Raw genomic sequence first — 25294 nt, forward strand, 5'->3', positions numbered from 1 at the left:
CATTATGAATGCCAAAGAAGGTGGAAAAGCAAACATCTGAACAATTTTCACAGTGCATATGAGTGGATACTATAAAATAGATCCCAAGCAAAGATGATGTTAACAAGAATCAGTTGTAGTTCCACAAATATACCATCACCATACATCAAACCCTGAAGCCAAGGAAAGAAGTCAGTAATACAAATGTGCTACAAAACAGCTCTTCAAGCTCTTAATCCACTCCTCTCACTTTATGATTCAAGTTGGCATTAGGAAAAAGGGAGATTGAGAAACTGTCTCAATACAGTCAGATTATTAATATGCTGCATAATGAAGGGCCTGCCTATCCCCAAAAACAGAAAGTTCAGAAACAAATGTTTTTGCTGAAGCACAGAGCAACCACAGCTAACTAGCCCCTTCTATCACCACTAGGATCTGCTTAAACTGTTATATCGTATTCTGGGGTTGCAGAGAGCTTATTTATTAGCAGAGTTACAGCCTGACCCTGAGCTCCCACTGCAGGTTCCAACAGCGCTATTTGCCAGGATTTCAATCTTTCCACAGCGCTCAGTATGTAGACACCCAACCCAGGTCACTAGCTCGAGCTCAGCCCTAGTCAGCACTGGAGGTGATTAACTCAGACCTGCCCAAGACCCACACAGGTGCCAGGCAGCTGGGCTATGGCTATGATGATTGAAGTTTATTTCTGAAATCCCTCTGGCTTGAACTAGCATCACTTATCTCCATGTCATATGAAGGCTTGGAAACAGTAAAATATACTGGCAGTGCTGCAACCACACTGAATTCTGTCTGTTACCAGTATTAACTGAATCTATCACCAGTGTCTGTGCTGTAGGCACAATACATCCATCATTCACCTGTGAACTGCAATCACTGCACGAGAATGTGTTTGTTGTTGGTGGGTTATTTTTCTTCGTTTTTATTTGAAGAGAACAGAGCAGTCTATGAAGGACTCCATATGGCATTCCAATACCTACAGGAAGGTTATCCACATAGTGGAGCCAAGTTCTTCACAGCATGCATGGTGAGAAAATAAGAGAAATGGCAGAAGCTGCAACAAAATAGCTTCGAAAATCTTTATATATATATATATATATCTCCTCTTGTTTAACATGGGGACATCCTGGCTGGCAGAGTTACACAGACTCCATCCTTGGCAGGTTTCAAGACTTGATTGAATAAAGCCCTGAATAACCCATTCTGACATTAAAGGAACCCTGTTTGAGGAGGAGGTTGGACATCACCCTAGACGCCACTTCCAAGCTGTGTGATCCTACGATGTCTAAAGTTTCCATGAATTATTACATAAAAACTATATCTGAACACAAAATTAGGCCAAAGATTTACAGATCCATTTTAACAACAAATTTATATTAACATATGGAACATCAAAACCTTCTGGTAGTGAGATAATGTAGTAAACGAACAATTCTCTTGTTAAAAAAGGTAGAAAATAAATCAGCAATCCTTTGACTTATTAAAAGAAAAAGGCATTTGGAAACCAACAACATCTTTGTAAGTTTTCAGAAATCAAGTAAAATACTTTGAAAGTGCTTTCACATAAGAAGAATGAATAAATGTCATGGATTTGAGATGGGGCTTCCTAGACTGCAGAGAAAAATGCTTCTAAGATAAAAGCAGTATGCAAGCATAAAAAAGTCCAGCTTGTCCTTACAAATAAGCATCATTAAGGAGAAATGGGGATTTCAGAAAAAGAGGCAAAAGAGAGAAAAGAAGGAGGAAAAAAAAGAGAAACTACAATAAATGTAAAATATTTTACTTACTGCAAACAACATTGCACAATACCAAACTTTAAGGTTTTGAAATTCTCAGGAATTACTTTTCATTGTGATATTTTGCTCCATATATCTTTATATTTTTACATTAGTTTTACATTATGACAAGAGTAAATTACATACAGAGATTAAGACATTGTATATAACCTGTCAGATTACTAACATTTCATTTACATGTCAGAGTGTAATCATTTAACATTCTTCTCTGGTATCAGGTTCAGTGTGCTAGTCGTATTACAGAATTATACTGTCTACACCAATAATTTTTTTAAACCATTAGAGGTATATGGAACTGCACTGTAAATGTGCTATTTGCATTTTCTGCAAAACATAGGTAATGATAGCTAACTTTGTTATTTTGTTACTAGAACAACAATTTCTCCCTTTTGTAGAAGGCCTCCAGAGTAAAGCCAGACAAATCAATAAATCCAACATTATTAAATCCAATGCTGAATAGTCTGGAGGGCAGAAGTAAAAGTCCTGAGTGCAGGATGAGTTCCTCGATAAGACAGCAAAAGGGATCCTGCCTCTGCGTTGAACCCTGCTTCTTTAAGTTGTTTTGCTATTTCCTCTACATCCCAGCCTCCTTCTGCCTGGTTAGCCAGCAAGTGGTCAATAAGGCGAGGATAGAAGGCAGTTGATATGCACTTTACCACCAACTTGGCATTGAGGAGCAAGGAAAGTATTTCAGCATCACAATTGGAATCATCCACCTATAGAGAATGAAAATTCCATAGTAGTTAAAAATGAATTACCAGATACATCTATCAACCAGAACATGCCATGCTGTTCTAACTGCACAGTGTGACCTTGAAAGCAAGATGATATACTACTCTGAATGGATTAATAACAACGATACATACTTTGCATACTTCTGAACACATAAAGATGTATTTTTATGTAGGCTGAGAGCAGGGCCTGTTTAGCTGGGAGAAGACTGACAGGATCTTATTAATTTGTACAAATATCTTAAGAGAGAGTATCATCAGGATAGGGCCATGCTGTTTCTGCAGTGGACAGGACAAGAGGCAACAGGCTCAAATTGAAACACAGGAAGTTCCATCTGCATATGAGAAAAAACTTCACCATGAGGGTGACTGAGCACTAAAACATTACTCAGAAAGGCTGTAAGGCCTCCTTCTTTGGAGATATTCAAAACCTTCCTGGATGTGATCCTGGCCACTGTGCTGTAGGTGACCCCGCTTGAAGCACAGGAGGGTTAGGCTAGACGATCCCAAGTGGTCCCTTCCAACCTAAACCATTCTGTGATTCTGTGATCTTTAACAGTTTCATTATGTTGGGATAAATACTTGTCCTGTATGAAGTTAAGAAATAAGAAGGCTTAGGATTATGTGAAAAGTTTTACATTGAGTTTGAAGTGCCCAGAGTGCAGAATGGATTACATCACTTACCTCCTTATTAATAAGGGCATAATGAGGAAGGTCACAGCAGAATATATCATATTTTAGTCACTTTTATTAATACGATACATTGCATTTTATGCTGACAGCACTCTCAAACTCAAGCACATTTTCCAGTTCTATTTTTCAAAAAATATTTGGAGCAAACAATTGTTATCTCTGTGAGACACCCCAGAAAAAGTTACTTGATAGAATCCATATTTCCTTGAAAATCCAGTCTATCACTTTACAAACAACAGAGTACATTAAACTCTATTTCAGCTAATTTTGATCAAAGTATTTTCTAGGTTCCATGAAATGCATTCTTATTTTAATCAGTTTAGGTGTCATGACACTCAAAGAAATGCAATGAAACAGTACGAGTAATGCAAAAAGGACCAAAACAGTGGTAGGCAATTCGGAATTTGATGACTGCATCCTATCAACTTACAAATATAGTAGATAAATACCTGCATTCACTAAATAAATAAATAAACAAACAAACAAATAAATAAATACAAGGAAGAAAGAAAAAAAAATCTGAATTAAATCAGCCTGTTTAGCTTCTGTTTCATTTTCTATAATAACGATGCCTTAGATGCCTCATACCCGCATACTAGCAAATAATAAATATCCAATAATCCAGTGATTCAGCACCCCTTGAAGACCAATTCAGCTACAACTACTGTATACTGATTTGCCAATGACACTTGAGAATTTAAACAATTTTTAATCTAATTATTATCAAAAACATCTAACCCTGAATCTTTTCAGATATTTAACATTTCTCTGTCTCTGTTTTAGTCCAGGCTAGAACAGTACAGAGCTTTGCTTCCTCTTCTTCATGTGTAATGGACAGCACTCATTCTCTGTCTCTAGCTTTACCAAGAACACACTGTAAGAGGCACTTCTGATTTATAAACCCATTCTCTGTTCCATGAAGCTTCCACCACCATTACTCTGTAACAGCAACAATTTGCAAGGAACTTATTTATGAACTTTCCAGAAAGATCAAACATAACTATAATCTATCAATCAAGAAAACCAAACTTACTGGTAAGTATCTCTCTTACATGCATTGTGAGAGATAATGCACATCAGTTAACATGGACCATGTCATGTGGAAGATGACTCTCCACTTTCCCTATAGGGGCAGTCAAAGAAACGGGATTCTCAGTGCATAAATCACATCAGGTGTGTGACCTTCCCTCAAATGCATGGCATTACAAGACTCAAGTTCTGTCACCCTGTTTAAAAGCATTGATATCTGCATGCAGAGGAACTGGGTTCATAAGGGACCATCAGGAACTCACAGTATTGAAGCGGATGAGAAACCTGCCACTAACTTCAGAAGAAAGAACTTCCTTTGAAGCAGTGACAAATTCTTTTAGAAGAAAGGTCTTTACTGAATCTAAACAACTTTAGACTGATTAATATGTTTATCTGCTGTGAGAGGAAAAGTCGGTATGAAATCAAAACCATGCATGTGCTAAGAAACAGTAATAACTTGTTGCTCTACTTTAGAAAAGATGCACACTACACAACATTACATGCAATTAAAAAAGGGAGAAATAGAACACATTAAATATCAAAGCATGAAAATTTCATCAATCACAAAGCCTCAGATAACTGCTGCTAGGTGAGGCTAATCTCCAGGCAGCTGTTTATAATATTTAATTTACTATTAACAACACATGATTATTCCTTTTAGTTTATAAGTTTTATAAGTTTTCCAGAAAAAGAGAATCATATTAATCAAGAAGATAGTTTGCTGTTTCACCCTCACGCTGCTTCTTCCATTACTTCATTTAAGTGTTTTTCTCTCCATTGAAATCTTACACAATTTCCTCCAAGTCTTCAGTATTTTTCTAAATTGAGAGGTTGGAGGAATATTCTGCTGCACCTCTGAGCTCCATATGCTCTATTCTTGACCAGTACATAGGGCACAGCTTTACAAAGCACTTCGCTGTTTGATTTTATGGACATAAACCACAAACAATAATTACACTAATGAGAATAACAACAGATGGGAAGCCTAATCTAAATTAAGTTTTTCAGGCTACTATTCTGTTAATGAAAAGTCCTACAGATTAGTGTAATTTAATGTGCCAAAAATCTACAAATTGGAGAGAGATGAGTATGAAAGTAGTACATCTTTTTTCAGCATAAAAACGTTAAAACACTGGAGCTATACTATGGACATGAAGATGTCCACAGATGTGACATAGAAGTAGAGCAATTTGCCTGTACTCATGCATGAAAAAGATTGCTGTGTATTTATACACAACAAAAGAGCAGACAAAATGCTCTTGGTTGTGTCTGACAGCCCACACATAAGATTGAATTGCCCAGTAGGTTGAAACTGATCAACTGAATTCAAGGCTGTCTGAAAGCACGGTCAGAAAGGGGAAACCTTTACAAGGTATTTAGCTGCAGGTGACTGGATGGAGACAAGTGGAAGCATCAAATGAAGCCAACAGGATAAGATTCAGAATAAATAGAAGACAACAGTTTTAATAATAACTGCTGTAGTCTTTGCAAATGTTTCTGCAGAATGTAAAAGTCATCCAAACTTAAATGGAAAACTGGGCAAAACTGAGGAAGAAAATGACTAGCAGTTACTCGGTACACACTCAGTCATATACATATGACTGAAAATAACTGGAAGTTGTGAGGATAGTCCAGAATAAGAACATACACATACAGCCTTCTGTAATGGAATAATGGCATTGATGGATAAAGTAAGGACAACTGGTACTGTCTAGCTGGAATTCTGTAAAGCCTCTGACATGGTTCCACAACAAATTCTTATCTCTAAACTGAAAAGGTATGGATTTGAAAGGTGGACTATTTGGAGGATAAGGAATTGGTTGGAAGGTCACAGCCAGAGGATTGTGGTCCACGGCTCTGTGACTATATGGAGGCCAGTGATGCTCCCACAGGGGTCCATCTTGAAACTCATGCTCTTCAACATCTTTATCAATGACCTAGGCTGTGGGACTGAGTGCACTCTCAGCAAGTTTGCTGACAACACTAAAACTGAATGGTGCAGTTGATAGAATAGAAGGAAAGAATGTAACCCAGAGGGACCTGGACAAGTTTGAAAAGTGGGCCTAAGTGAATTGAATGAGGGAGACTGGCTTTCTTACATAAGCAGATAGTGATAGTTCAAGGGGAAATGATTTTAAACTGAAAGAAGGGAGATTTATGGTAGATGTGAGGAAGAAATTCTTTATGCAGATGGTGATGAGGCAACAGAATAGGTTGCCCAGAGAAGCTGTGGATGCCCCATTCCTGGAGGCATTCAAGGCCAGGCCCTGGGCAGCTCGATCTGATGGGTGGCTACTCTACTCACAGCAAAGGGGATTGGAACAGTATGGTCTTTAAGGCCCTTTCAACCCAGGCCATTCTATGATTCTATGATAAGATTCTATGATTCTGTTTCTTCTGCTTTTACGCTTCACTAGACTTGTAATTATTCCCCCTCTGCCAGAGCCAGGACACTGGTCTAGATGGACTTCTGATCCTCAAAATTTTACGTTTACACATACAAAATTTACATTGTTACACATACAATACAAATTCAATGTTATTTTTGCTTGCTGATGATTTTGACCATATTTGAAATGTTCTTTGAATTAGTACACGTTGGCTACAAGAATATTAACCCAGCATACAAACCAAATGTTAACTTACAGTAGACACAGAATCTCTAAATTTACTAGCTTCTTTTTTACAATTTTTTGAAAGTGAAGGCAATTCTGCAAAGCAACTCTACCATCCTAGTAATAAAAAGCTGTATTTTTTTTTCTGGACAGCCAGCAAAGCAGGATCTTATTAATGAGTCAAATCTGATCCGCCCGCATATGTAGTGCCTTTATTCTCGCACAATTGTAACTGAATCTTAAAACACTGGCTCCAGTAGGATACAGCTGATCCCCTAAAACACTGCTCCATTGATATGGAATAAAGCTGACTGTAGTTTAAGTAAATCTTAGAGGCAAAGGCATCTTCCTCCAAATAAACACATAACCACCTTCCATCTTGTGTGAACATGTGAGTAAACCATAAACCACATTAAAGTGAAACGTACAGTATATACAAAAGAGAAAAATCACTGCATCTACCAACACTACCATGCTGAGTGTGCTAAATTTTTCATCAGTGTAAAGCCCTGTTACTTTCAAAAGGCTTAAATGGGAGAAACTTCACTTTTTCACACCCATTTCCCCTTCAGTAGGTTTTGACAGCACTAGTTTAGCATAATGTCCACACACACAGTGTGCAAGCAGAAGAATTTATACTAAGGGAAGGAAATACTGACTTTTTTCCTTGTCTTACATACCTACTTGGGTATTGGCTGATATCTACACTAATGATACAGGCATTCAAGTTTTATTTTTGATGATTGCCTCGCTTCTATAGACTATCAATAATTTTTCCTGCTAGAAGTGTGTATTCATCTAAAATTTCAGAGGCCACATAAAAACAAAATTGCAATAGATGCACTCATCATTTCCATCACTGCATTGCTAAAGCATTCTGATTAAAACAGGGTTTGTACATTTTATCCAAATATCTCTTTGATACAGAATTTATAAAAGGGTCTACATCTGCTGATGATAAATCATGCCTCAGCAGGGCTTCCCTTGACAAGCTCAGAATTGAAGACCACTCTCTCTCCAGAAGTCTCAATCTCCTCCTGTGTATCCTCAGCAGGACAGGGAGGAGCCTCATCCTGAAGTCTTAGGGAGGACACATTCAAGCTGTTTCTGAAACACCCTTGGCAAATGATCCAAACAAGAAGCAGCTGTACAACCACTACACTGACAGCTGTAATTCTGAATCAGAATGACATTTGGTGTCTTATGTTCAACTTGGTATTGTTGGTGTATAATTAGTAAGGTTTAAGCATGCCTGCCTGGGGCTTTGCCATCAGCACACTGATGTTACCAACTGCAAATGGGCTAAGGCTTGAGGCACTCAGCTTTGCCAAGACAGCAGCTCTCCTGGGTGAGCACAGGCAGGGCATCTGCCAGTTTTATACAGCCTTCTATGTTAAACAGGTAGGTGAAAAATCAACCTTGCCAAAGGTGGCAGCTCTTTTGACCTACTGGGAAGAGTAACTTGAGGCATCTAGGAAGTTTTACTGGTAACCACTGAGGCCTCTGAAAATTCAAGCAACCATAAATGAAAGAGGGAAAAAAAAAAGAGTGGTTCTACTCTCCAGGACTAATGCTGTATCTCATATCAGTAACTAGTATTTTTACTGTTATTACAGCCTACCTAGATATTATACTCATGGGTGTATGATAAAAATCTCTCTGTAGTGAGAACCTCAGATAAGCAAGAGCTGCTCAGAAGGCTCCCTTTACTTAACACAGAAAGGGCCAGGTCAAAGTCTGGGCAATTCCCATTCAACAGATTTTTACGCAGGTGTCCAGAGTGTCTGGTAATAGCAATAGGCAATGTTTTACTCACAGTTTATGCACTGGAAAGCCCATGCATTATGAAATATGGATACTAATGGAAAAATAAGAGCTGCTGATGACAGAAACAGCTAAAAAGATCTGAATCTGTTACTTCCTTGAGTATTAGCTCTACACCACAAGCGAAGGCAAAAATGTGTAACATTTTATTTCTGATTGGAGTCAGCTTAGTTACAATACAAAGTAAGGTGGTAAGAAAATAAAGCAAACTAAAAAAAAATCTAGAAAAGTAAATGAGAAAGGGAGAGAACTGTTAGGTGAAATATACATAATTTTACAATATTTATCTTAAATGATAAGCCATGTAAAGAGAGCAGTCATACAATAGCGTATGACAGTGGAAAAACAACTGGAAATTCTATTAACCTACATTCTTCATAATTTTTCATACTACATTTTTCAATAAATTATTTTGTAAAGGTAGTCTCAGCAGTTCAACACTGAAGGTATAGGATGTAAATGGAGACAGGTATTATTTTGGATTAACTGAAACATTTTCTGGTCCAACTTTATATTACAACCTAAACCAAATATGTATTTGCACTGATTATTTCACTCTCATTTGTTATCTTTATTAACAATATACCTACCAACAGGCAGGAGAACATTTAGTTGCTCTGTTCAAAGTATAAAAATAAGTCTTTATCAATGAAAGACAATCAAGTGCACAGACAACATGGAAACCTTTATGAGAAAAAAAAAAAGTCTGGCTTCTAAGGGTAATGTCTAAGTTCCACTGGCACTAACAAGCTTATATAAGTAGACTTTTTACATTTTCAATTTTTTTTTTAATTATTTACATACAACACAGAGGAAGACTGGTAATTTCTGTTATTGAAAATAGGCAATTGGCAGTTTATAAAAAGATGCACAATAAAAAGTGAAGTCTGCAATTTCAAAAGAGCTTACACAAAATCTTGGTTGTTTTATTACAGGCAAAAGCTACACAATTCTTAGTATCAGCACTTCAGCATCATCCTTTTAACTGTAAACATCCATAAAGCTGTCAGCAACATAAAACAAATGGCTAACTAATACATCGTATCAGCAAGTGCTGTATTTTTCTCACAGTCATGTTTGTGAGCTGTTATAACACTATGTCAGGGAATCAATAGCTATGATTTCCCTTTGCCAGATGTTATTTGTCCTTTTCCTGTTTAATGGAAGCAGAAATGGGCTTCCTATAAAAAAATCACTAAAACAAAATTTACAGAAAGCATTAACAGTTCTATTACTGTTGCTAAAAAGCAAAAAAATTATGAATACAAAATTATACTGAATAAACACCGACACGGCCAAATGCAATATGTATGTACTTCTACATAGCTTGCTCCAAAAGTAATGCTTCCTATTTATTACCATGGAAACTATAACAGATACAAAGAGCACAATTATCCTATTTAATAGAGCAAATTCTCAGCTACAAAACACTATTTTTCAGCACAGTCACTACCATCAGCTATGTATTTTTGCCAGTGATGAACAAGAGCCTGTATGCTACAATCATAACAATCTGCACCAGCCAAGGCAATCCACTGTTGCTGTCACCACTGCTGAAATGCACCACCCACCAACTCACTGTGCTTACATCCACTGTTTAGTCTCCATAAATGTTCAGCAACTGTTCAGGAATGCCAATAAGTGCCACTTTTTCCACATGGAGGAATTCAATGACACACCTTTGCTTCATGCACACTTCCATGTCAGATGTCATCTTCTCAGAGTGCCCCTCTGCTGCCATCTGTCCCACAGCAACAACGTGTAATGGGATGTTGGTGGGAAGATTCAACCTCTGCTGTAACAAAACCAACATCCACCTCTGGCGTTGTGGCCCACAATAATAAAATAGGAGGCATTACTTTCAGAGCACTCCTTGTAGTTGGTAACATACCAACTTCCATAACAGTATGAGATTTGTATAAAATGAGGAATGAGTGATACTTCCTAAACCATACAGGCAGAGTCTGTGCTAGTTGTTTTTCCTCACATCCCACATTCAAATACTGGGTAAACTATGCCTGATAGAATGAAGTCATTAACTGCATTTTAATTGAATTACGATGAAATATTAGACCAAAGCTAAATGCTTTGAAAATTCTAGGTTATGTATCATTGTTATGGAAGTATATGCACATATTAATATTGAATTAGGAAGAAAAATTAGAAACAGTTTATCAAACTGCCTTCTCCTAATCAAAAAGAACATAATTTCAGGAATGCACAGGTGTATCTACAAAATTTTATATTACAAAGAAGATAATATGGTTCCTACCCCTAAAACTTCAATAAAACCTAATCGGACTAGAATGTAAAAAATCGAATGCTGCAGCACATTGGAATGAAAAGGACAGTTAATAGAGCAATACAATTAGCAGGCATTCAGAAAGTGCTACTGCACAGCACTGGGCTTGAAAAGTAGTTAAATAAAATGTTCTCAGACATAAAAACCTGCTGGGAAGCTTACGAGCTAGTCACTAACTCAGCAGCTTTCATCTGTTAACAAGAAAGTCAATTTTAAAAGGTTAACAGAACATATAGACGAGAAAGTGGATGCACCAGATCACGAGACGCTTTTCTATAAGATCATGTTTCTTAAAAACAATTGGAAACCAAAATCTACAGCTGTAGGTGTTAAAACAAACAAACAAATAAAAAAAAAACACTTTAAATAATCCACTGTTTTGATTGTGAATATTCAGAAATCTATATTTTGAGGGGAAAAAAAAAAAACCAACAGAATTTTGGTATTTAATTTGTGTAAGGAACAAGGAATATGAACATCTTCACAAAACCCTGTGGTTCTCTCCCTAGAACAACAATTTCAACTAAGAAATACTCCAAATTCATACTAGATGTTAATTATGATGAGATTTTGATACAAGCAAGCAGGTACTGCATATAACATGTCCTTTTACCTTTCCTGCAACTGTTTTAAATGTCCAGTTACTTTCCATAAAGCTGGTGCTTCACACATTTCAGTAGCACTTCTTTTTTTGAATGCAAATTATGAACATCTAGGTAAAGCAGATAAAACCTCAAGCAATTGAGAATAAAAGAGGAGTGAGACTTAGAGCAGAATCCTTAGAAGAGCGAGGTGCAGAATATCCCCCCCTGGGGCACGGAGGATGGTGTGAAAGCAGGGGATCACACTGCACTGATTGTTGTAACTGAGGAATCTGAAAAACTTGTTGCAATGCAGATAACTGGAGTGATCTGGACCCTCAACTATTATTTTACAATGTAATATGCAACTAAGAGTCCCCTAAGAGATTATATAACTTTCAGAAACATTGCTTTTCTTAAATAAATATTATACTTCTGGGGACCTTTAATGCAGTTATCTAGCCAGAAGAAAAAGCCATTCCTTCTCTTTTGTCACAGGCAGTCAGATTGCAGACCACAGCTAACAAAATCGAAGCAGGTCTTTCAGGTTGTACATGAACATTCATTTAAAAGTTTGAAGAAGTTTCAAACTCCAGAAGGGGGAAAAAAAGATAATACAATGCTTTTGTCTAGGAAACTCACTTCCACAATTTTAGATTTTACTTCTTAACTGAAAAGGAAACACACAAGAAAAAAAACTATAGGTGTAACTTCATACAACAACTGAGAAATACACAGTAATGTATTTCAATTCTTGTCCAAGGAAGAGGCACTATTTAGCTATTTTCGCCACAAACTCTGCTGCAGTATCAAATGAAAATGTGTTTAGAGTCACACAAAATTCCCAAGCATACATTCCTGTATCTATGTCCTACAAAACAAACGAGCTGTGATCAAACACTACAGGACAAGTTTGCCAGAAACCTGCTAACTCATTTGTTGTACTTTTATCACTTTAAAAAATAATAACGAGCAAGAATAGCCTCACAGAGATAACAATCTACTTTATATAAACACAATATACGTTCCACCATATTGACTTGCAATAGCATACTAGATAATTTAAAGAAAGTGCTGTCAGCCTTAATTACCTGAAGTATATATAAAAGATCTTATGAGCACTGTGTTACTGCTCTGTGAACACAATAGCCATGGAAAACCTTAATAATGATAAAGGCCTCAACAGTCTCTGCTTATCAAGATAGTAGGTAAGATAAGGGAACTAATTTATTACCATAAACTCTGAAGTGTGGTTAATTCAACTGCTCATACCTTAGTGACAGCTGTTATCTGCTTCAGTGCCATGGTATGAAGATCTTGATCCATGCTTTCCACCAGCAGTTTCAGGGATGGCAGCAAGAGGGAATGGTTAAGCAGCAACAAGCATAATTCCTTTATACACTGAAAATAAAAGTAAACTCATTCAGCAAGATCTCTGGAGATATTAGCATCACCATTCATACTAAAATTTATGAAAATTTTGTGCCAAATGCAGTATGAAAACCAACATATGAAACAAATGAACTCCCTGATAGAAATAACTCTTTGGAAAGCTGAACAGACAAATTAAAAAACAAATGTAGAATACAGGGTTATGAGTGGAGTGTTTGTTACATTAAGGCAAGGCAGGCACTGAACCTACATTACAGTCGTGAATTTCTTAAACAGCAATAGAGAAATTACAGCCCTCTCTGGGATTAATACATTTGTGCTCAGTGAAATAGTGCAAAGCACAGGAAGAAATTTAACAGACACCTCTGATACTTCTGTAACTCAATTATGCAAATAGAAAAATGGAACAAATCAAAGAGAAAATAACAGCATATACCACAAGGCAACACCATAAAGCTCTGTTGCAAAACTATTTCAAACTTGATACAAAGTTCCATACATGATGAAAACATAGTAATTTAACCTTTCTCTCTTTCACGTAATTTCTCAGATTTTGTAAAACAGCACAAATTTAGGATCCCAAAGCTGATGCAATCAAGAACTGATAACCTTTTTAAAAACAATGTGTTTCCAAATCTGCATCTTGGACTGTAGCTTAGCAACAAAGGAAACCAACCAACCTAACAAAAAAACTCTTATATGTAAATTGCCACTTCTGTTTTCGCTCTACAGTGCAATGATTTATCCACTTATACTTCAAAAAGTATTTAGACTAAGGAATTACACAATACATCAGACTACAATTTCCTTTTCCTTTTTCAAAGAATGTAATTCATTTGCTACAACCATTCTTCACAGAGACCCAGCAGAGATGTCCTGTATTCCAGGGAACTTACACTGAGTGTTTTGAGCATTGTGCAACCCTGTCCCCTTGAAAATGGCAGCCAAATCATCCAGGGGCTATTTGTCTCACTACAACTTTTAGAAAAACCACAACTGTTGAATGCTCATGAAACACTGCACTGCATTTCTTTTGAGCAGCATGCTTGATATAACAAGAAATCTACTGCATGTAATCTTAGAGATTCACTCTACAAAGTCTCCTTTCCTTGAAAAGGTGTATCCATGGCAATAAATGGAGCTTATGCTCAAATATTTCAAAAATAACTTGTGAACTGTAAGATACACAAACTGAACAAAACAGCAGTTTTACCATACCTGGTAACTTTTTCTACCTGAAAGCCTCTCAAAACTAAACAGAGAAGCAACATCATAAGAAATTACACATAAAAAGGCTCTCTAAAAGAACTCCAAATTATATTTTATGACTGCGTGAGGAAGAAAAGGAAACTAAGCAAATTTTCCAATGTAACTAGGTACAGTACACGCTTAAAGCAGCAGGACAAGGAGACCAATGCTGCAGATGTTGACTGTGTTTGCTGTCTCATTGCACTGCTTTAAGCCAGGGAAAATTGTATCATTTGGCAAGCAAACGCAATAATAATATTAACTTCCTTATTTTCAAAGCAACTGCATTTAACTCAGATGACGTGCCACTGTTTAGTCTGCATCTTAGATGTTTCAAGCTTATGCTCTAGTACTGGTTATACATTCTAATGGAACATTTTCTGAAGCAATCTGCTTTGTTCATCACAGAGACATAAAGGCCTCCACGGAAGAAAACACACACTTATCTACACAATTAATTTAGCAGATTTGAAGTGAAAGGTTGTTAGATTTCAGGTAGCTACCAGACGCATTACTTGAGTATCTTTGTGCCTTATTTTAATGTGCCCAGGAGACAGCAGATATCCAGAAACAATGTTCACATATAGAGAATCCATAATTCCCCTTAAAGCAGAAGTGATTGTCATGCTTCTTGTTATACACTTCTTTGTAAACTAAAAGAGCCTTTTATTATCTTCTTTTCCCCCCAAAAAATCCACAGACTACAATCAAGTCACTTATCAGTTTTTCATAAGGTAATATACTGCACTCTTTCAGTCTTCTACTTTCAGGTATTTTAATCTGTGCACAAACTTTTGCAGGCTCTCTGTTCTGTCCATCACTTTTAAGCATCATTTCAAAATGCAGCAGTAGTAACAAAGCATCATATTCTCATCAGTGGTTTACACCACCTCTATTTTCCTGGTACTCTTGTGACATGGCATCATGATTACTGACACACTGCTGTGACAGATCTAGTAACAAATGTAAAAACAAAAACAAAAACTTTCTTGCTTTAATTTTTATTAAAAGATGTCAACCAAATAAACAATAATAATGGGTGGGAATACAGCACCAAAAATTTATTTGGTAAGTAAATAAACAGATGTTTGTAGGACTGAAAAAATCACCTGAAGCACACACAAAAATAATAAATCAAGAGATGTCACCCTTGATAAGAAGATGGGCTATGTAAGACTGATAAAGAGAAGTGCAGTCTGTCCATTAGAAACAGAAGAAAAAAGACATGCAAGAGGAAAAGGAACTGTAGACTTATCAGACATTAAGTCTGTGAAAACTATCAAAACACGTAATGAAAAATCAAGCAAAAAAATCATACAGAAAAATGTCCCTATGGGCCCCTGCAACAGGTTTCATAGCTAGGAATAAGGCTATCACTATGGTGTATTTTCAGTTTTTCACAACTTTGAAAATGTCAATGAAACTCTGATAGAGACACAAGGGAAATAATACACAGAACAGCGTGGTCCAACTTGCAAACCTTGCAGTAACCTCTATCCCTTTTTCCACCAAAGTGATGGGACAATTTGCCAAGCACAGAGACTGTCCAGATAATAAAGCCATCTCTTTGTACATCTGTCACAAATGACTGCACTGCTGCCTTGGGCAGGAACCTGGAATCCAACCATCTGCAGTAAGCCAACACCTGCAACACTTCTCAAGACCAAGACAAACAGCTTTTTTTAATCTGCAATGACAGTGGAAAGAGCTTTGTGCTGCAGTGTGAGGCTGTGCGTACAGTGGATAGGATGGCATGTGTGACAGGGTAGGGACCTTCCTTCTATCATTGCCATGATGTAGCAGAAACTTTTGTAATGGATTTACAAAACAGATTTCATAGGAGTCTGCTTTTGCTCCAGTATTATTTGAAGTTTTAATGGGTAGCTTCAGTAGCTGGGTTCAGAGTATAAGCAGTATTATGTTAGGAGACCAAAGGACAGCATTTAAACTGAGTGCAAGCTTGCAGATGACACAAGGCCGCACAGTGCGCTTGGCATGCCTAAGAGAGAGGATACCATCCAGAGAGACCTAGACAGGATCAAGCAGTCTTGCATTTGGGTTGTGGCAACCCCTGTTATCAGTACCAACTGAGAGATATAAGGATAGTGCACTGCCCTTACAACATGAACTTGGAGGTACTAGTTGCTGGCAAGCTGGGCACGAGCCAGCAATGTGACCTTGCAGACCAGAAAGTCAACTGTATCCTGGACTGCATTAAAAGAAGCGTGGCCAACAGGGTGAAAATGGTGATCCTGTCCCTCTACTCTGCACTAGAGAGACCTGACCTGAGTACTCCATCCAGATGCAGAGTCCTCAGTACAGGAGAGACACAGACCTGTTGGAACAGGCCCCAAAGGAGGACCACAAAAATGATCCAAGGAATGGAACACAGCCAGAGCAAGGACAGGCTGAGAGCGCTGGAGCTGTTCAGCCTGGAGAAGAGAGCTCAAGAGAGATGCGACAGCAGCCTTACAGTGTCTAAAGGGGGCTATAAGAAAGAAGGGGATGGACTCTGTAGCAGGGTATGTTGTGACAGGACAAGGGGAAATGGTTTCAAACTAAAAGAGGGGAGATTCAGACTGAATATAAGGAAGACGTTTTTTATGATAAGGGTAGTGAAGCACTGGCACCTCAGAGAGGTGGGGGATGTCCCACCCCTAAAGACATGTAACATTGGGCTGAACAGGGCTCTAAACAAACTGATCTAGCTGTAAATATCCCTGTTCATTGCAGGGGAGTTGGACTAGATGACCTTTCATGGCCCCTTCCAACCCAAACGATTCTATTATTTTATGAAATTCAAAAACCTCAAAAAAAAAAAAAAAATCAGAATCAACTGCAAGTGACGAAAAACATACAAAGTATATTCATATATAAAAAGCAGGAATAATCAGCTAAGAATAGAAAAAAGAAAACCAACTGATTGAAACGTTATTCTAGGAGATAAGCACCTTATAGCCACTGGAACCTCAGCAGATTACAAAGAAGAGACTAGATGCATTCTCTCATTTAAGTGTTTAGGTTATCTGACACATGACCATGACCTACACGTTGATAGAAAAACATGAGATATTCAGAGGAGTCAAGCTTTAACACTCAGTTGAGGTAAGAAGATTTGCCCTTTTCTAAAGAGATTAACCAGGAAACGCAGGAGAAGTCAGATAGTTCAAACGTGCATTTCAAGCAAGAAAAACAGTGCTTACTTCAGTGGAAAGTAATGAAGAAAAACCTATCCACTGAATAATGCAAATAAAACCAACCAAAACAAAAAGCCACATACACGGATAGAAAGATTAAAGCTAAGCAATTTCCCAGAAGACATTAAAAAGAGTTTGGCTGTAAAAAAAAAGCTAGAAAGACCAGCAGGAGAAAGAATAAAGGAAAAAAGAATGCTTTCTGATTAAATTTGTATCTAAAGAAATGTGTTTCTCAACTTTTAGACCATAATGACTTAAATCTTTTTTCATCACAACATTTGGACTTGAGGATGGAAATGTTATCCACATTGATAAAATGATCTCTCCATTTTCAGAATTGTATCTAAGAATTCTGGGTTTCTCCTCTTAATCCGTATGCTTATTCAACCAAGAAGTCATCTCAATAGGTTAATGGTCAGCAATCAGACTCTCATGTTATTTAGCCATGTAGACTCAACTCTTTAATTTGTGCACTTAATCACTGTACCGTGCATATAAATAACTTACTTAATTTAATTATTTAATTTTACACACAATTTTTCCTCCTCAAACTTAAAACACTATAGCTTGCATTTGTAGATAACTACACAATTCAAAACTACAGTGCAACTCCTGTTGCTGTACAACATTCTAGTATTCATAGGAAAGGTTTGGTAAATTGTTTCTCAAACATAAGATGAGTTTTACTATTAATAAACTTCGTAACACATCTGTATATTCAGACCCATACGTAGGGTTATTCCATATCCAGTACCTTTAAAAAACAAGGCATCTCCAACTAAAGCTGCCAAACAACATTGAAACAGTGAATAAATAAGCAATGGACTATCACAGAATCATAGAATGGCCTGGGTTGAAAAGGATCATAACGATCATTGAGTTTCAACCTCTCTGCTATGTGCAGGGTCGCCAACTACCAGACCAGGCTGCCCAGAGCCACATCCAGCCTGGCCTTGAATGCCTCCAGAGATGGGGCATCCACAACCTCCTTGGGCAACCTGTTCCAGTGTGTCACCACCCTCTGTGTGAAAAAATTATTCCTAATATCTAACCTAAACCTCCTGTCTCAGTTTAAGATCATTCCCCCTCACCCTATCACTATCCACCCTCAGAAACAGCCATTCCCATTCCTGTTTATACGCGCTCCCTTAAAGTATTGGAAGGCCACAATAAGGTCTCTCCAGAGCCTTCTCTTCTCCAAGCTAAACAAGCCCAGTTCCCTCAACCTTTCCTCATAGGAGAGGTTTTCCAGCCCTCTGATCATCTTAGTGGCCCTCCTCTGGACCTGCTCCAAAAGCTCCACATCCTTCCTGTACTGGGGGCCTCAGACCTGGACGCAGAACTCCAGATGGGGCCTCAGTACTCCAGATGGGGACTAGCTACAGGATTCAAGAAAAAAATCACCTCAGAAATCACAACTCATTCTAGGTAAACTGACTGCAGTAAGATAATAGCCTTAACTGAGATTAGTATTCCTGGTTTGCTATAGTGAGTTACAAAATTCTACTTCAGTGAAGTTTGACTATTCTCATGCAAAAGATAAGGAGTTTATGACCTGTGATGAACCACTCAGCACCACATAAAGAACAGCCACACACACTTACGACAGTCCCAAGGATACAAAAACCAGCCTTACATCAAAATTTGTATTGGAATGAGTCAGCCTCTTCTCTCGTGTGACTAGTGATAGGAGTAGAGGGAATGGCTTCAGGCTGCACGTTAGGAAATACTACCTCTCTGAAAGGGTGGTCAGGCACTGGAATGGGCTGCCCAGAGAGGTGGTGGAGTCACAGACCCTGATGGTGTTCAAAGAGCATTTGGATGTTGTGTTGAGGGACATGGTTTAGCAAGAACCATTGGTGACGGGTGAATAGTTGGACTGGATGATCCTGTGGGTCTTTTCCAACCTTAGCGATTCTATGATTCTATGATTCTATGATTTTATGATTCAATTTACTGACACTTTCAGGAGTTGAGTTCTACATAGACTTTGAACTTAACTGCAATCAGTCTGACTACTGAAAAGAAAGACATCAACCACCCAACTGGTCTATTTTAAACAGAATCTGTTGTTTCTATTTTTGTTCTGCTTATAACCTTATCATCAGCTTTTTTTTTCCCCCTCCCCTATCGCAAAGGCTATGATTGTGTGAAGATAATTATAAGGGATTAATCAACCTAGTAAAATATTCGCAGGACTACTCTAAAGCTGCATGAAGTTTATTAAGCATTTCTCAAACATATCTTCATTAGTATACATTGTTTACTAACGCTTCAATAATTTTATCCTTCAGAGATTCTTGCATTGAAGTATGCATACACAGTTAAGGAAGACAGAATATTATCAAAAAGTAATTGCTTGCACATAAATTTTTATCACCAACACGTTTTCAAGGATTTCTCACTTTTATACAGCTATGAGAGAAAATTACTGACTCTTTAACAATTTTTGCTACACTGATTTCAACAGTAATGCATAAATGAAGTTCTTTTAGAAATACATGAAAGAATGGGTACATTCCTGTGTGACCTAATCTAGGTGTTCCTGCTCCAGCAGGGGGACTGGACTAGATGATCTTTTGAGGTCCCTTCCAATTCCTGACATTCAGTGATTCTGTGAGACTTGCAATGGTCATACAACCTAACTCATGCTTAAATCAGTCAGCCTCAAAAAACGGCCCAGGATGTGATTCAAGTTCTGACTATCTCCAACAATGGACAACCCAGATCTCCCCTAGGCAAGCACATATTCCAGTGTTTCATCACTTAAATGGAGAAAAACATTTTCTCTGCACGTAATCAGAATTTTTGATGTAACTTGTCTCTGTTGCATCTTGTTCAGTCTCTAAGCACCCCTAAGAAGAGGTTTTTCACCTTCTCTACATGTTTCCTCTTCCATGTATATAAAAACAGCAATATTATCTCCCTCAGCCATGTCTTCTTAAGATGGAATGATTCTAGTTCTCTCAGCCTCACTGCATGTACTGTGTATCAGCTACCTAATCATGTTACTAGTTCTCTACTGGACTTGATCCAGTATGGCAACATCATTCTGGTACTTGGGACCTCAAAACAGGACTCATATCCAGGATACTTCGCGTTAAAACTTACCTCAACAGAGAGCTTGTACTTAGTACCATACAAAGAACGGCAGATTTTCAAAATTTCATTTCCCATGCTGTCCTTTTCCTCAGGTGGGTATCTCTGCAGCATAACAGTAACCAGTTTCACCCATGGATTATCATCTGCACATGATCTGCCCACAAAACACAAACGGATTTTCAATATGTATGTACAAATATATATATACTTACACAGATGCAAACAAAGCCCTTCAAGATCAGCAAGTCCAACCACCAGCCTGACCTACTGAGTCTCTCAACTGAATCATGTCCCTGGGTGCCACATCCACAGACCTTCTGAACACCTCTAGGGATGGGGACACTACCACTTTCCTGGGTAGCTTGTTCCAACACTTGGTAACCTGTCTGTGAGAAATTCTTCCTCATTTCCAATCTAAACTTCCCCCGGCACAACTTGAAAACATTTCCTATTATCTGTTACATGAGAAAAGAGATCAGCACCCTCTTTTCTGCAATCCTCCTTAGCCTCCTCTTCTCCACAGCAAACACTACTTCATTGCTCTTTGTGCATGCTCAAGCAACTCAGTATTCTTTTTTAATATCCTACTGAGGGACCCAAAACCAAACACAAACTTATTCAGTATCACTGTTACACAGTCAGCCTTAAACCAAAGGCAGAAATTAGACATACCTAAATTTTATCATGCATGTTGGCAGAGGGAACATTTACTATAAAATTTAATTGCTGGAACATTTCTTGGCCTACAGCTGCTATTTGCTAGGTCACAGAGATGTTTGGCTACTTTTGGCAGTGACAGGTGTACCTGATAGAACTGGGTGTACTGACAGAAAAGAGTAGCAGACCGAAGCTTTTAAACGAGAGTATGAAGGAATGCACCCACATAGCCATTTTGCTAACATGACTTAATTTTATTAATCCATTTCAATGTACCTCTAAAAACAGACTAAATCCATGCACAGCAGTGTAGATTGAGACTGTATAAAGCCACAGTAACACAACCACCATGTTCATTTGTGCATGAAATTCAGAATGCACAAAAGGTGGTTTAAAAATCACCTGTCAATCTCTGGTCATTGATCATTTAACCAAGGAATTGAGATTTAAAAAAAAAAAAATTGTTTTGAAGAGGAAAAAAAAAATCACAGAAGGAACAAATCTGGCAGGTTAGTCTTACAACTCACAGTAAATTAAGATACTTGTCTAGCACAAGTGGGAAGGAGCAGTGAAGTGCTTTGAAAGTGCTCCTTTTCAATGGTATTATTTAGCAGCAATTGTTGAAAGTAACATAATAAATATAGCAGCAAATTGAGTCTCTTAAAAGAACTGGTTGCTGACACATACCATGGAATAGGTCTGACAATTCAAGAGAGGACAGCTGCCAGTATCTACTATTTCATGTATATTAAAAACAAACAAACAAACAAACAACAACAGCAAAAAAACATCCACATGAAGCTGTCATTATATTCAAACACAAAACCCAGACGGAGATGCTAGAAGCAGTTAACTTTGAATGCAAACTAAATGGAAGTCATTATTTTTATTCTTTTTGACAACTTAATTGAGCTTTTCCATCAGTCACAGTCACTGAACAAACTACTGCCATGAGTCTGGCTGGAAGCGACACAGCTCTTCTCCTCCCTTCCAACCCGAAGGGTTGAACCCAAAGAAGCCAACTTGACAAGCAAAACATGATGCACTTGATCTATGAACCCCCAATAAGGTCAGGAGAAAAAAAACAAAAACACAATCCCATCTTTACCACTGGCTAAATTAATAGCTCTTGCTATGTGATCCATCTCTTGCTTAAAGGCATGGAGAGTCATCATGAATTTCCATTTTTATAGCTGCTGCCTCCAGAGTACATTAAGAAAGAATTTTCCATTAGAAACCGAAAACAGAAATCACACTTGAAAGCACAGTTAGAAATAGTTAGAAAGAAACAGAACACTTAGAAAAGTTAGAAATAATGAGAAAGATGCAACCCATAAATAAACCTGTATATGACAAGCCTTAAGCCAAGCATCAAACATAAATATATATTTATACAAAATTTATACAAATATAAAAGCTGACAAATAAGTATACTTTCTGAAAATTTTATTTTTTCTTATAATTATTTTGAATACTACTAATAAATAGACATTATCTGCCATTTTTACATAAAAGAAAGATTCAGTCAACAAAAATCTGACTCATACAGGTAGAATTCAGTTTTCTTTTTTGAGTGCTACCTTTGTTCAAGTATAGTTAAAAAGAAATCAAATTTAGTTACTATTTCCATGTTGAGATTTATTTCACAAACTTGAAATGAAGGCATCTTTTCTGTACTAAACTAAAAATGTCTTTAGAGGGAAATTTTCCATTAAGTTCAAAAAAAAAAAAAAAAAGTGCACTCAGCCACTGATTCCCCCTAAAATCAGGTCTTTTTTGGTCTATTATTAATATTTCAAACAAATATAAAAAATGCTTTTCGAATGTAGGTTTTCCAAAGACCCAGGCAGAGCTTCAATTACTGTTAAGCTGTATTTTTTTATTTTTTTCAAGACTCTATGAAGTGATAAAATGACTTCTGAATATGAGATGCTGAGGCAGTAAAGCATGTATGCACAACATGAGTGCAAATATCAATATTTTTTAAAAGTGCTGGCTGAACAACTGAGCCATCTCCACTGGTTCCTCAGTCAACATGGCACAATATGACATGACAAGAACTATATATATAGATGAGAGTATTCTTTTGTCAGTGACAAAGATTGATCTTTCTTAGAGAAGACATTTTCTTTAGAAAAAGTGAAAATGCTATTAAAAACACCCAAACTTCAGTTCTTTTACCTCTCCATCCTTCTGAGCCTTTATAAAACCTAAGTTTTATTTTTCAATTTTATATTCAATTATAAGATATTTCCTGTTAGCTGAAAGCCAAAATTTTAAGAATTCTGATGACTCAGACTTAAAATAGCCCAGTTCATACATGTATCATTACAACTACAATAAACAATCAGTTTGCAACAATGGTCTTCTTCTGATGCAGACAAAAACAAGACCAAAAAAAGATTCTAATACACAGGGCTAACAATTGGTATAACTGCTTTCACTTCCCTTCTCTGTTTAACAATTTCTTAATACCCCTCACTGTAAGAAAGACATCGAGGTCCTGGAGTGTGTACAGAGATGGGCAACAAAACTAGAGAGGGGTCTGGAGCACAGGCCTTATGAGGAGTGGCTGAAGGAGCTGGGATTGTTCAGTCTGAAGAAGAGGAGGCTCAGGGGAGACGTTATTGTTCTCTCTAACTACCTCAAGGTAGGTTGTAGTGAGCTGGGGGTTGGCCACTTCTCTTGTGTGACTAGTGATAGGACTAGAGGGAATGGCTTCAAGCTGCGCCAGGGAAGGTTCAGGCTGGACGTTAGGAAATACTACTTCTCCAAAAGAGTGGTCAGGCACTGGAATGGGCTGCCCAGAGAGGTGGTGGAGTCACTGACCCTGGAGGCGTTCAAGGAATGTTTGGACATTGTGTCGAGGGACATGGTTTAGCGAGAACCATTGGTGATGGGTGAATGGTTGGACTGGGTGATCCCGTGGGTCTTTTCCAACCTTGGTGATTCTATGATTCTAATGCAACTTGATTTAAAAAATGGGATTGCTGAAAAAACCATTCACTCATTTAAAAGATCCTGTTTTACTCCAATTGAGCAACCAAGGTCGGTTTTTCAGAAACCCAGCTGCAAAAACGTTACAAGAATAAAATAAAACCTATGCTGGTAAAGATACTTGAATGCTATTGACATGAAATATGCAATGGAGACAAAAGAGAGAAGTATGAGTAATACATGATGAAAAGACTCCTGAGAAGAGCAGAAATTGCTGCCAGTCTTGCCAAAGATGCAGACATAAGCACATGATAACGATTGTCACTGACAACAGAGTGAGAGAAGGTTCAGATAAAGAAGGCAGAAAGTAGCAAAGGTTTTGTTGTTTCTATTGTTATTGTTTTGTTTTGCTTATTCAATTTTTTGATCACTGGTGTGCCTCATAATTACAACACAGCCTCTGATTCTCAGCTGGCATGTGTTTTTCCAGCATTTTTCAAGTAAAATATTTAAAATTAATAAAATTCAAAATAATTAAACTGAAATGGAAATGTTTCACAGCAGAGTATAACAAGAGGCAGTTACAAAGATCTATCTTCTTGACAAGAGCTTATAAAATTATTACCCTCTCATACTGAAGGATACTTAAGAGAGTTGCGTCTGACTTCTTAAAACCAATCAAACTTGAGATGGTAGGACTGAAAGTAGAATGGGAACAGAACATCATTTCTGAAGCATTGTTAACTGCTAAGGTTTCGAGTTCTCTCAAATTCATTTTGATGACAGCACACCAATTACAGAAGACAAAGATCAGTCCAGTAATGTTTTTGCACACCAAATATATTATTACTGTAGAAAAAAAAAACCACATTTCATACTTAAAAATATATATATTTTGCAGCTTAAATTTAAATTTAGGTTAAATCCTTCTAATGTGTTTAATGTTTATCCATTAAACATGATAAATACACACACCCAAACAAACAAAATTCCAAAACATAATTAACTGAGCCTATAGAACTAAGTGGAGGAAAAAAGATCATAGAATCATAGAATCGCCTGGGTTGAAAAGGACTATAATGATCATTTAGCTTCAACACCACTGCTATGTGCAGGGTCACCAACCACTAGACGAGGCTGCCCAGAGACACATCCAGCTTGGCCTTGAATGCCTCCAGGGACGGGGCATCCAG

General features: G+C 37.5%; 1 protein-coding gene across 3 annotated transcripts in view; it reads right to left on the reverse strand.

Moving 5' to 3' along the window:
• Window positions 1-1350: 1350 nt before the first annotated feature.
• Window positions 1351-25294, reverse strand: part of NBAS (neuroblastoma amplified sequence) — a 161681-nt gene continuing 137737 nt past the window's right edge. For all 3 annotated transcript variants that reach the window (XM_015276095.4, XM_046939145.1, XM_046939144.1), the window contains 3 exons: window positions 20517-20661; window positions 12841-12969; window positions 1351-2509 (listed from right to left, as the gene is read on the reverse strand). In XM_015276095.4, coding sequence (XP_015131581.2) covers window positions 2234-2509; window positions 12841-12969; window positions 20517-20661 — 550 coding nt within the window. In that variant the 3' untranslated portion in view covers window positions 1351-2233. The remainder of the gene's footprint in view (window positions 2510-12840; window positions 12970-20516; window positions 20662-25294) is intronic.

The sequence above is a fragment of the Gallus gallus genome, chromosome 3 (genome assembly GCF_016699485.2).
Source record: "Gallus gallus isolate bGalGal1 chromosome 3, bGalGal1.mat.broiler.GRCg7b, whole genome shotgun sequence".
Lineage (NCBI taxonomy): Eukaryota > Metazoa > Chordata > Aves > Galliformes > Phasianidae > Gallus > Gallus gallus.